This window comes from Phalacrocorax aristotelis, chromosome 2 (assembly GCF_949628215.1).
Source record: "Phalacrocorax aristotelis chromosome 2, bGulAri2.1, whole genome shotgun sequence".
Classification (NCBI taxonomy): Eukaryota; Metazoa; Chordata; class Aves; order Suliformes; family Phalacrocoracidae; genus Phalacrocorax; species Phalacrocorax aristotelis.
The window spans coordinates 68815845-68829087 of NC_134277.1; the positions used below are offsets into that span (position 1 = coordinate 68815845).

At 42.0% G+C, this 13243-nt stretch overlaps 1 protein-coding gene across 3 annotated transcripts in view; it reads left to right on the plus strand.

Moving 5' to 3' along the window:
* The first annotated feature begins 234 nt into the window (after positions 1-234).
* KIF13A (kinesin family member 13A) overlaps positions 235-13243 on the plus strand; it is a 119320-nt gene continuing 106311 nt past the window's right edge. For all 3 annotated transcript variants that reach the window (XM_075083945.1, XM_075083947.1, XM_075083946.1), the window contains exons 1-2: positions 235-752; positions 1055-1145. In XM_075083945.1, the coding sequence (XP_074940046.1) occupies positions 698-752; positions 1055-1145 (146 nt within the window). In that variant the 5' untranslated portion in view covers positions 235-697. The remainder of the gene's footprint in view (positions 753-1054; positions 1146-13243) is intronic.

Genomic DNA, 13243 nt, shown 5'->3' on the forward strand with positions numbered 1-13243 from the left:
GCCGGGCCCCAGGAGAGCCCTTCGCCCCCCGGCAGCCCCCACGCCCACGCCGGGCAGGCGGCATAAGGTCTGCTCCCATCGCCCACCTTCCCGCGCCCTCTTTACGCATGCGCGGACGGGCGAGCGCGGCAGCGCCACCTTCCCGCCCTTCCAGCGGAGCGGCCCGCCGCGCATGCTCGCTCGAGGGAAGCGATGCTGCCCCCCCCTCGCCGGGTTCCGAAGGCACTCGGGTGTTTCCGTTCCTTTCCGGCGCCGCGGCTGTTCCCTGCCCCCTCGCCTCTTGCCTGGGCGCCGCAATCCCGGCGGCGCGGCGAGAGGAGGCGGAAGATGGCGGTTGGGATTGGTGGGGAGGCGGCGGCAGGAGCAGCAGCTGTTAAGCGAACGAGGCCGTCGGTAGCCAGCGCTAGAGCCGCCGGTGCGGACCGCGGCTGAGCAGGGAGGCGACTGGGGCTGCGCCACCACCGCCCTTCCCGGCGCCGGACCCTCCTCCTTCTCTCCCTCCCTCCCTCCCTCGCCGCCTCTCGCCTTCCCCGCCTGCCCCAGCCCCCCGCCCTCGCCCCGGCCCGGCATGGAGGTTGGCGCTCCGCCGTGTCGCTGTGCGCGGCGCTGCGAGGCCGCCAGCCGCCGCTGCCGCTGAGCGGGGCCGCCCGCCGCCGCTCCCGGGGATAGGGGAGGCGGGGGCTGGGGTGGGGGAAAGATGTCGGACACCAAGGTGAAAGTTGCCGTCAGGGTCCGGCCGATGAACAGGAGAGGTAAGCGGGGGGGGGGTGGGGGGGAGGAGTGGGGAGGGGGCGGCACCGGGGCGCGCCTGAGGCGGGCGCCGCGTCCCCCCGCGACCCTGGTTTCTCCCCCGGGGCGGAGGGAGGATGAACCCCCTCGCACATACACACCCCCGCCGCCGCCCCTTGCTCAGGCACGCCTGGGAGCCTGGCCGGGCCGAGGGGGAGCCGGCGGGGGGCGAGCTGCCCCGGCGTGCGAGGAGAAGGGGGGATGCCTGTGTCTGTGTGCGCGCGAGCTACCCCTGGGTACAGCTGCCCGCCGTGTTGCCTTGCAGAGCTGGACCTGAATACCAAGTGCATCGTGGAGATGGAAGGGAACCAGACTGTGCTTCACCCTCCGCCTTCCAACACCAAGCAGGGAGAAAGGTAAAAAACCAAGTCGCCCTGAGCCCCACATAAAGATCCGGCCCCGGTGCCTCAGCCTGGCAGGCGCCTCGCCTGGCTCCTTTGGGGGTGGGGGGTGGGGGGCGGCAGCGTCCTCAAGTTCTATGCTCGGTGCCTTTTAGGGGCTGCGGTGGGGGGGAAGCGGGCGAGGGTGAGCTCCCAGCCAGGGATTGCTGCCCTGGGCTTGCATCCCTGGGAAGCAAGGACCAGACCTTCCTCTCCTGCCTTCCGGAGTGGAGTCGGAGGTACCCAGCTTGGGATGTGGAGATGGGAGATCGCTGTTGGCCTCCCAGGTTTGAAAACTGATTCTTGATTAACTGCTCGAAAAATAAGCTGTTGATTAGGTAAGGGCTTAAACTGACTGCGTGCCGTTTTCAGAAATTTCCCTTGAGCGCAGGCTGCTAATAACTTGGTGTAACAAGAAGCAGAATCTGATTTTTATGCTAGCAATGGTATTGTTTTTAAAGTATTTTTACTCAGTTTTAACGTATTTGTAATTGAAAAGGCCGTAATTGCTCGATCCTTCATTAATTCAGTGTTGTTCTGTGAAGTAGCCTATGAGAATATGCTAAAATAATTTTGAAATCTGGCATTTACTTGTGATGCCCCAGTAAAGAATACCCTTGGAAATAATCCAAAATACCAATGCACTAGACTGTAAAAATAGATCAGAACAGGAAAAGATTTCTTTGCTTTGAGGGAGCGTGGGGAAAGACAGGGAGGTGCAAGGGGAATAAGCACACGTTGTATGCATATCTCTTCAGCTACCTGTTGACTGCTCAACTTAAGTTGATCTGTTAAACGTATTTAATGACAAGGAGTGTGAAATCATTTGCATGGTTATAGAGGTTTTAATCTGAATATGTTCCTACTACTTAAGTTTTTATTAAGAATATTTTTGATCAAGTTCATAATAGTTATGAAGAAACTGTAGTGTGAGTGTTGTGGTGGTTTTTTTTTTTTTTTTCAAAGGCGGTGTCTCATGCTGTTACAGTTTTCCAGCAGAAAAGGTCGAGACCTTTTGTATTTTTACATGACCAAGATGTGAAGGTGCTTCTCATATTAATCCACATACTGGAATATAGCTGTAACCACACCAGTTTAACTTAAATCCAACTTGCATTGTCTTCAGAACCATTGTTGTGGTGAAGGTGCTGGCCTGGGTCTTGAAAGATCAGTGCTTGTTTCCTGCCCCTTTCACAGATCTTTGTGTGTCTTCTGCAAGTCGGGCTGCCTCTGTGGGTCTTAGCATCCTATCTATAAACCAGAAATCTTGTTTTTTGTGAGACTAGTCTGTTCTAGAAAGTATGGGTTTTTTTCCCTCCTGCTTATTGAAGTGTATATATAACCTCCATCACAACACTGCTATAATAAGAATAACATTAAGTCTTCAAAATGAGTGGATTTGACAGGTATAAAACATGAAATACAAATAGAGTCTACAAAGCAAGAACAGAATTAAGATTGAAAAATCATTATTTTGGTAGACTAAAGAGCCTACGGGCCAGAGGATTTAATAAAGAGCCTATAACGTGTGCATGTTGCTTCTTCTGCATGTTGGCCTGCAGGTATTCATGAGACTGTGCAGTGATTCTTTGTCTTCTGAGAGCTTTTGTGGCTTGTGTTTATCTGGCTTTAATATCTGTAATATTTATAAATTCTCTTACTTGGTTGGAGTTGGCTCCTTGTTCTGCACCAAGAGCCTTACGGGTGAGTTGTGATGCTTGCGTGCGACCTCACCGTTGACAGCTGTGTTGGCGATAGCTGTCCCACTTGCAGCCGTTGCGAGGCTGGAATTTGGCCGGCTATTACATGCATGCCTGATGCATTTGAAGCAACTGCCTGATGTGAGTGGATTGGGAATATCAGTGACAAATACTGATCAGAAGTAACTCGCACTAGTGCAGACATGTAGTTTGGGTGCCTTCTCAATGGCAGGTGTTGTACGTGACCTGTTGAGATGCCTAATAGATCTTGAGCACCTTGCGAAGATCCTTACATTTTCTTCAGTGCTAAACTGTTGATTTCTAATTTTTACTCAAGATAAATAGTTTAATTTATCATGATGAAGAATTAATTCTGTTCTTCTGTGGGTACCCACCATAAAATGTCTGTATAAACTGGCTCTGAATTGCTGAGTAGTTGCTGCTTGTACTTGGATTGATGCCTTGGCAGGGTTAGAGATGTCAAATGGATTTTTGGTTTTCTTTGTGTAGCTTGTTTTTATGTAGCTCAACTGGATTTTTCTTTCAGAGCAACCGTGTCATTGCAAAAATGATTTCACTGTTAGGGTGATTAATTGGTCTTTCTTTACTATACTGCATTATTTTAATATTCTGTTTAGCCTTACTTTTCCCATTTTACATTTTAGATGGAAATTTCCCTTTTCTTGCTGAATGGAAGTACAGGTCTGTGCTGCACTTCGGACTAAGAATAAGTAGCCTTCTAAAGCAAATTTGGCTTCTAGGACTGCTTTTCTTAATTGAGCTGAGGCCAAGAGACTATAGGGTGTGGAATTCAGGACTGTGCTTTTTATTGGCTTTGTTCTCTCAGTTATAATTTTAAAGGTATTGACAGAATTTTCTGAAGTGAAATTATATAACTCTTTAATCATTATAATATTATTAAATTTACTCTTGGAGGAATATCCAAGGTTAGGAAAAACAAATTCTACTAGCTTTGCCTATTCTGTACAGAGTTTTAAAATTCAGCCTAAGTTCAGATGCATGCTGTTAATCAACCTCTAGGTTTTATAAAGGATATTTCTGAAGCATTTTAGATGGGCAAGTAGTTTTACAAGTGGTGGAAAAAGCCTAAAATCTCTGGCAGAGCTGTCATCTGTCCAACTTCCACTGTTGTATTAGAGGCAAAGCAGAAAGTTATAACCGTGAATTAGAACAGGGTTCTGACTTAATCTTCTAACTACTAGACCACACAGCATATGCACCTTAGCAAACACAGCTACAAAATAGTAATTGTTATTAAATACAAGTGTTCTGTCTTTTTATAAGCAGCAGGCCTGCTATTCCCCACAGGCACAGGACTTCTAGCTTTCTAAACTAACAAAGGAGGAAAACCAGAACGTAGTAAAACCGAACAGTCTGAGCCTGAAAGGCACAGTAAAATCTTTATCGACTAAAATAATAGGAGGCAGAGTTCAGAAGAGAACGGTTTTCATTAGCTGGTATCAGGTATAATCTCTGGTGTTGGCAAAGTTTTTGTAAGTCAGTTGTTGGACTTCATACTTTTAACCCTTGCTTTACTATTACTAGTAGCAGTAGTTTCCTTTAGATATGCCAAAGTGTGCTTCTGTGTCATTTTAGTTACCTCTCCTGTCTCTTATCCATTTCCTCCCCCAAACCAATAGAGGTTTCCCTTTCTTCCCCAGAAGAACATCTTGTCTTTCTGGGAACCCTCTGACTTTTTTTCTGCCTTTACCTGGGAATCCGAATTTCCTTTCTCAAAGTACACTCCTCCTGAAAAAATTGTTCTAACCTAAAATCTTTTAGAAAGGTTATGTTTCAAGCCAGTTGTATACATCCTGCTGTCTTGCTATAAATGTTTGTATTTGGTTGTTGTCAATAAGGTACAGTATTAAAATGTAACTATGAAATAGAGTATGGAGTTACAATCTTTCAAAATATTTGAGTAATATTTTATAATAGAAATTTCACAGCTCTCTCTAGGTTTATGAAAGATTTGACTTTGTTAGGGATGTTATTTTTTTAGTAGGACAAATTAGGCTTTACCAGGTACCTCCTCTTCTGTTGATTGTTAAAATATGCTTTCCTCCAGCCTTTCCGTACAGCTACACTTTTTAATGCATAGGATCTGAAAATAAAAGTTTTATTTTAGTTCTCTGACAACAGTTCTTCATGACATGATTTTTCCTTTAGTAAGCAAAATATTTGTCTTGACAGAAATAAACAAGGAACTATGGAGACAGTAGAACCAAAATACTATTTCAACTGTAGTTTTGACTGCAACAAAAATTTGTCTGTTGGGCAATTTATTCCATTAGAGCACAGTAGCCTTATGCAAACTGCCTTGTTAAAAACCTCGGGGCAGAAAATAAGGAGGAAATCATCAGTGTGTGGAGCTGAACTTAAAATTACCACTTCTCTCCAAAAGTATCTTTCTTGCCTGGCTTAACTCTTGTTTTTTTTAAAAAAAATCTTATTCCTTCCTTGTTTTCTCTTCTTCCATCCTCATTTTGATAACGGACAAGTTAGCACAAAGGCCTAAATTCTACTTAGGTAAAACACTCATAGGTGTAAATTACTAAAGATTCCAAAATATATGGGGGCTTTTTTGAGTAGGTTTAAGGTCTTCAATCAAATAAATAGCTAGGAGCAGATGTGTGTGTGTGCCTGTCTAGTTTTTGTAGATCATGATACTTTCAAAGATTAATACCTGAAGCACAGATCTCATCCCTAGGCAGCTTGTCCTAAAACTTGTTTCCAGAAAACAGCTGTTGCTCCCCCCTGCCTTGGAGCAACCATGATTTTGGATGGTCTTTAGTACATAGTCCTTTGTGTGGTGGTTGTGGCACTTGACCTTTTTTGATACATTGCTTTGAATAGTATCGGAGATGAGAGAAGAGCGCTGTTGTAGGGAGAGGATGTAATGATAATGGTCGCTTTTTCAAACTGAAACTTGTGGAAGCTGAAATAGGACAGATGCTAATTATTTCCGTCTCTGAAGGAATGATCAACGAGGTCATGTCTCTGCGTATACTTCGAATTATCACCTGCCTGAGGTAGATTATAAAATAATAGTAGGCAGCATCATTTATCTTTGTTTGCAGGAAATTGTGAAAGTAATCTGTCTTTGACCTCTTCTGTTAACTCTCCTGTTAGACATCAATGCTCAGGATGTGAACTGTTAGCTTTGAAGCTTTGCAGAAGAGGTATATTTGAATTGTGAAATGTGTGGTTGGAAAATGGCATTTCAAGGCTATTTTTGCATTGCTTTAATTCATTCATGCCTTAGATGGGACACGATGCAGTTCCTTGAAATCACTGTTCTTAAATTCCATGTAATTTCAAACAAAATGGGACATGCAGTATTTTGGATTACAAGTTTGTGGCATGGCTCTTGGTTCTTCCTAAGGTAGTCTGAACCGTGAGCAAATGCAGCATCCATTATTTTGCCATGTTCATAAGATCCAGACAGCTGTTAAGTCCTTGTGCTTTGGTCTTCACATGGCATTGCTAGAGGAAACTGCTGCTGGGGGCTTTTGGGATTGTGGGTAAGCAGCGAGTAGTACTTAGCTGGCAGTATTTCAGAACAAAAACAGATAAAGCGTTTGAAGAGACAGAAAACTGTGCTTGTTATTACCATGTCTACGCAGTCATGGCTTTGTAGCCATTCTCTGCTTTTGGACTACCGAGTATTATGTTCAAGTATTTCTGAGCAGAACACAGTAAAATGAAGTTCAGCTTTGAACTTGTCCAGCTCACCTGTTCTATGATGTTAGAAATGCCCGCACTGTGGAACATGAAAATATTTGTTAAAAAGATTAGTAAGGCCTTTAGACACGCTTAGCATCTGTGTTTAGAAGGGGCAGGTACGTATGCGCTTGCCTGTTACTGTAGCCAGAGGTGTTTTTTGAGATCTGGATTACTACTCAATACACCTTGAATATGTTGTTCACTGAAATGAATTATGAATTTAAAAAATGTACAGCTCTGTTAAAATGGAATTTTTTTCTTGTCCTTTTCTTTGGGGAGATCAGGACTAAAGGCAAAACTTTATTTTTACCTCCTTTGCTCCCTTAGTATAAGTAATAGAGTCAGCTTTCTTGTTTTGAAAACAAGATTATCTCTGCTCTGTTGTGCATCTGGTAGGTTTATTAAATGGGCATATAGTAAGATTTCAGACTTCTAATTAGATTCACTGTAATTTAATCGTTTGAAAATTTAAATCTAAATGATACTTGCAAGCATCGTAGTGACCCAGGTGTGGGCTAGATTCAGAAGACTTTGGGAGGTGCTTTAGGAGTCCCTGTGCAGCAGAACCTGAGCTCAGAGAGAAGCAGTGCACTCCAGCCGCTCCGCTGGGTGGGTCTGTGTGTCGCACAGAGCAGGGGTGCGAATCTTGGTATGGGGTTTTGGGGATGAAGCGAATCCCTTCTTGGTCTCAGGCCTGCAGCGCAGCATGCCCAGGAAGGCATCTGTTGTTCAGGGAGTCAGCATGGTGGTACTTCTAGTAATAAGATTAGAGTTAAACCTTTAAATTGACAAATGTACTTGTTGCTGTTGTGTTTGACACATTATTAGATTTTAAGTTCTTCATTCATGTACAGTTGGATGCAGGTTGAGGAGTGGTAGCTGCCTCTGTGTTGCCAGTGTCTTTTGCATGGACATACTGTCCTTAAGACTGGGAAAGTAGTACTGTCTCTTTGCTTATTTGGCCTGCCCTGGGCATGGTTTGAATCTATTAATGGAAACAATTACTGCCTACTATAGCGAAATGACAGCTGCTGCAGCAGTGTTGTGCAGATGCTGTTGCTTAACTGAATAACTTCTCCGATTGCATGGTTCCTTGTATTTTGTGGGGATGTCTGTTTCTGTAGGCAGAGTGTGGAGAAGGCTTTTCAAGGAAATGTGAAAGTGTTGGCTAGAGACAGTGAATTTTATGTCTTCAGTAAGTGCAGCCTACAAAGAAAAGGACCCCCGCAGTGCAATGATGTGCACCACAGGACTCAGTGTCAAGTTAACTTGAGACCCAAAGCACCATGTGAACTAAAACAGTCATGCTATTGCCTGGAAGTGATGTTGCTGTGTGTCTTCTTACAAGAGACAGTAGAATGGATATAAGTGTGTTCAGCCAGTACCTGATATTGTATGTTGTTATGAAATCGATCATCAGTTTGAGGTCTGCTGGGGCTTGAGCTGCTTGGGTGTGTCTTTACCATCCTCCTGTGGCATGCAGTGGGTGTTCACTGGGAGCTGAGGGAGGGGCTCGGTAAGTTAACAACAAGCAGATTGAAAATTTGCAGTATGAAGGTCAATCGGGAAACATATTGCTGATGGGAGTTCAAAATCAATGACACCCGTGTTGGTGAAGAGTAGGAGTTACACAAGCTGTTTTCAGTGCAGTGGGAGGGTGTCCCTTTATGTCATTTCTTGTGTTTGGGGAAGAGGGAATGAGTGGCTTTCTGATGCTGTTGTGCTTCCTTTGTTGTTAATTAACCTCTGCAGTTCTGGTCTTTATTTCTGATAGTTGCCTTTTAATCTAAAAGTAATAATTAAAAAACCCAACCTTCAGTCATTAAAACATCTAATGAAATTTGTAACTGTATCCTGAATACATGCCTTAGTCATCAGCCGCAACCTTTATCTGGCATTTTGTTGCATCCTCAAGCATGTACACGCTTACCAAATATACCTACATCTTCCTCAGATAATGTAAAGTTAGTGATTTGTAAGGTGCAACTTTTTCACCAGTAGGTAATCCGAATGTTCATCTCATTTCACGTAGATTACCATAGGAAAATCTATATGGCCACAGCCATTAATGAAGTGGCTAATGATTTGTCATCTTGTAATAACTTATTTGCTATTTAAGTGTTATAATGCAGGAAAAAGATTTATACCATAATTATTCTTTTGACAGATTAAACCATGAATATGTTCTGGTGATTATTAATGGTGCAGTACTTAATTTGAGGTATATCAGTCAGCACAGTGGTAAAGGGTATGCCTGAAACATTGCTCTGTCCTTGTGTTAGTAGTGCATGGTAACTAGCATGGTTAATGATGATGCTGAAGACACATCAAAGAGGCTCACTGCACTAGCAACAGGGTACGTACTTAGCGGTCTGTTTTCTAGATGCGAGCCCATGCCAAGCCCATGCTGCTGCCCCTTCGTGTTTAGTAACAGCATAGATAGTAAGCTAGTACTGGCTTACTTCGTGATTCGTGGTGTCACTGCATCTTCTTTTTGCAGTATACGTATATTCCAAGAATTTTAAGCGCCTCATAAACATGAATCAAAGCAGCTGCTGTGGCTGGAATGGCATGCCTATCTCTGCATGTGTTTATGAAGATACTGTTCAATGTGTTTAAAAAAACTACCAGGATGCATTGTTAACTGTAAACTTTATAGAAAGTAATTTGATGCTTTGTTTTAAAAACATATTGCTGAAACTGTCCACACAAACATTTTTTCTGACTTTTTGTATTATAAAATATTATAGAATTGCAAGTAAAATGAAAAAAAAATGTACATAATATTTATTGAGCTTACATTTTCTTAGTTCATTCAATAGTATCTTTTTAAACATAAATGTCATTCCCAAATAAGTAGTGTTCAAAAGCCTCTAGGTGAGAATAAATTTTCTTCTTCTAGTGTAAGGCTTCAAAATTCTGAATCTGTCTCTTGAGCTACTGCAATAATTTTTCTAACATTAAATGCAAGTATATGAATCTGTTTTGCTTAATCTTTCTTGTGTGATGACAGGTGACAGCAGATCTTAGATAAGAAACTGCAGTACTTGATATTTCTTTCCACATGGCTTCCACTTTTTGTCTGATTTTATGATTAAAGCCATGTGCAGCGTAACTGTGAAGGCCTTTCACAAATTTGATTCTTTCAGAGTTGAAGGAAAACGAATTGGGTGAGGTGGAAGGGGAAGTCTGTCTGCAAAATGAATGGATTTGTACAGTGACTGGCATTGGCTGCAGTATAATTTTTAATACTTTGGAGTTCTTATTTTGTTGGATTTTCACTTCAGATTCAATTTTATTTTGTGATTCAAAAGCCAAGGCTTGTTTTACAGTAGATGAGCTTTTGCTAAAGATAAGTCAACAGAGCATTCCAGTGGAGGCACAGAGCGAGCTGGTGGACGTTTTCTACTGGCAAAGCTGCTTTATGGCCCTGAACGAGCAGCACCCTTGTCGTCTTTGGAAAGTTTCTTTGTCAGCATCTGTCTGTGAAGTTTTTTTTATGTATGCAATGTGATGTAAGTGTGCAGTGCTCCAGAGTTGTTTTGGCGCAGTAGTGCCACCTCCCTGAATGATGTAAGTCCAAAGCGTTTTGATATTTTTATGGTGTTTTTTTCTTTCCTGTCATACCGTGTTGTCATTCCTTATTTTGAGATGTTTCTAAATTTCCTTTAGACTTGAAATGTGTTTTCAGATAATTTTGTCTAAGGAAATCGGGCTGAAACAGTAATCGGCCATTTGGTAAAATGAAGACATGTTTCTATATTCACTGTATGCAGCTGAAGACATTAATATGTTACTATGGGTCCTGTGAATGCTCAGCAAGAAGTAGTTGAGTTTGAGTATGTTTTTTAGAAGAAAACTTTGCAGTCATCTGAACTTTGTGGGAGTAAGAGCAGAAACTGCTTGCAGTCTTCCTGCACTTTGCTGTTGTACTGATCAGGGTAAAAAAAGATGATTCTGAAGATGGTGTTAGAAGTGTATCGTGGAACATCACCCCAGCACTCAGGTTTTGCTGTTTTGGAGCTTCCTGCCATGATGACAGCAGGTATGCTATTCTGAAACAAACTGTTTAGAAAATAATATACTGCCCGTTACAGTTAAAAAGAAGAAAGCTTTGTATAGTTCTCACTTTTTTTTCTGGTGTTAATCGAATCCTTGTACCTGCATTCTCGACTGTAGTGCCCTTGAAAAATGCTGCTTCGGTGTCCACAGACAAAATAACATACAAGGAAACACGAAAGGTGTCTCATTAGTGGATTTGCTGCTGACACAGTAGAATATAGGGAAAGGATACTTGGGGACCACAACTGGAAGGATAATGAAAGGCAAAGAGAAGTACAGAAATGGATGCCCAACAACAAGATGAAATTTTTCAAAGTACATGTTGGAGGAAAACAAAACAAGCAAACAAGAAAACCTGACAGCATCCAGTAAGCTTTTTTCCATCCTACTGAAAATGTGTATGAGAGACTGGCGTTCTCTGGGGTGGTGCTACAGTCTTCATATGTGTTCTGGTTGAGATCCAAGTTGAAAACAAAAAGGAAAATCAGTTCTAGTAAACAGACCATTGAACACTGGACAGCTTGCGCTGTAGTTTCCTTGTCAAGAGCTTCCAAGTCCTTGGTGTTTGAGGTGTTTATAACATTGTAGCGAAGTTCATGTGGTATTCCTAATTTTCATTGCATAGTTGTAACATGTATCTTAATGCTAAATTTTTACTGCTTGTTGTATTAAACCTCTGTCATGATTGAGAACCTGTGTAAATTAGCTGTGAAATAATCCACTTGGAAACACTTGTGTATCCATCAAAAGGATGATGAAAGTGTGTATGAAGATGCAACACCTAAGTGTACTCCTCAGGACTCTTTCAGTGGAACAGTATCTTGAATTTTTTTTTAATAAATTCAGTAGATGTTCTGTCCCTCCCAGCATCCCAGTTCCATGGTGGGATCTCCCTTACTGTCAGAAGTACTGTGTACTGAAGGAGGGGGATGTCTGACTTCCCCATTGTGAAAGTTAGAAGTTAGCTCTTGCCAGTTCTGTTTTCAAGTGCTCAGCAGGGCATAGTGGATGAGTACTGAACCTAGACAGATATCAGTCTAATCTCTCCTCTTTTGTTTAATTACTCTTTGGGGCAGGCTGCATCCTCTCAAGTAGTCTTTGAAGTTTCACTTTTGCAGATATGAATGTGGCAATTGGAAGCTTTTTTCTGAAATACTGATGGTGTGCAAGCTTTGTGCCCTTAGTGTAATCTGTCCCTACTGTCATCTATTCTCACAGATAGAAGCTTTGCATGTGCTTCAAGGAATGCAGTGTAGGTTTATTTGAAATTTCAGAATGGCATCTTGCAACTTTGTATTAGTTTAAACCCAGAAATGCACATCCTCGGTGTTGGGCTGGCTGAATGCCCTTAGTGTTTTGCAATGCTCGTGTTTTCTGAGTTATGGTTCTTCTGGTACATGGTCTGACTCACATTATGGGTTGCTATTTGAGAATTTCTTACCTGAATAAGGAAGAAATTAATGGCTTATGTGCATGATAGATGAGACTTTGAAAATACTCTTCCACTGGTGTGACCAAGGTGTAAAATGAGGTTTATAAAAATCTCTCCAAGCCAACTCTATCTTAATCTGTCTTCCTTTGTCAAGAAGGGTGTTGTAGGATGTTTTCTGGAGGTTCTCACAGTTTAAATGCTTGTGTTTTTCTCAAGGTATCTGCATCTTCATCGTAGTTCAGAAAAGAAGGTGGCAAGTGAGTCACTCATATAAGTGACCTTTTGCCTGCTTGCCTTTGCTGTGATTAAAAAGGTAAAGTAAATATGAGGTCTTTGGGGACTTTGAAATGAGATATAAAATGGAATTGCAGAACTGAGTTTTGAGGGAAGAATTTTGCATCAGCAGTGTATATAAATGAGAGAAAATAGAAATACTAATAGAATACTAATGATGACATGCAGTTGTAATGTAGCTCGTTTTCAAGTGATAAGAGCCTGACAGTCTGTTGGCTGGTAGCTGTAATGAGCAGTGTCAGAGTTGAGTGAACTCAAGGTGAGTGTTTGAGTAGACTAGGAAACTAGCATGTTTTTTTCCAAATAATAGTGAGAAAGCTTTGTACTTGAAATACTTCTATGATTATCATTCTACTTTGCATCCAAAATAGAGGGCAAGTTATAGATTCCCTACAGAACTTTTGCTCTAAATAGAAGGAGCAAAGGGTGCTATGTGGTTTTTTGTTGTTTTCTCTTGAAGATCTAGATTGGGTAATTCATTATTTAATTTTTTTTTAGGTTCTCTCTGTATAGCTTTTTCTGCACATGAGGCAGGTCACTTCTTTGCCCCAGTACTGTTAATCTAAGAGTATCTGAAATAGGATGCTTGCCTTAGCTGCAGCTTTTCTTGTAGCAGATCCTTCTACTCATGCTCTTTTACTTTCATGCCTCAGTTTGCAGGTGTAGTAGATGAAAAGAAATCGAACTGGTCTGGAGTTACTAATCAAACAACATGACTTTTAGCCATTTTTGGCATAGAATGGCTGTTCAAGCAAAAAGGGAACAGTTGACTCCTTATCACATCATATTGAAAATTGCTAGGAACTGAGTGCTGCTGCTGACTTTTACTTGAAATATTA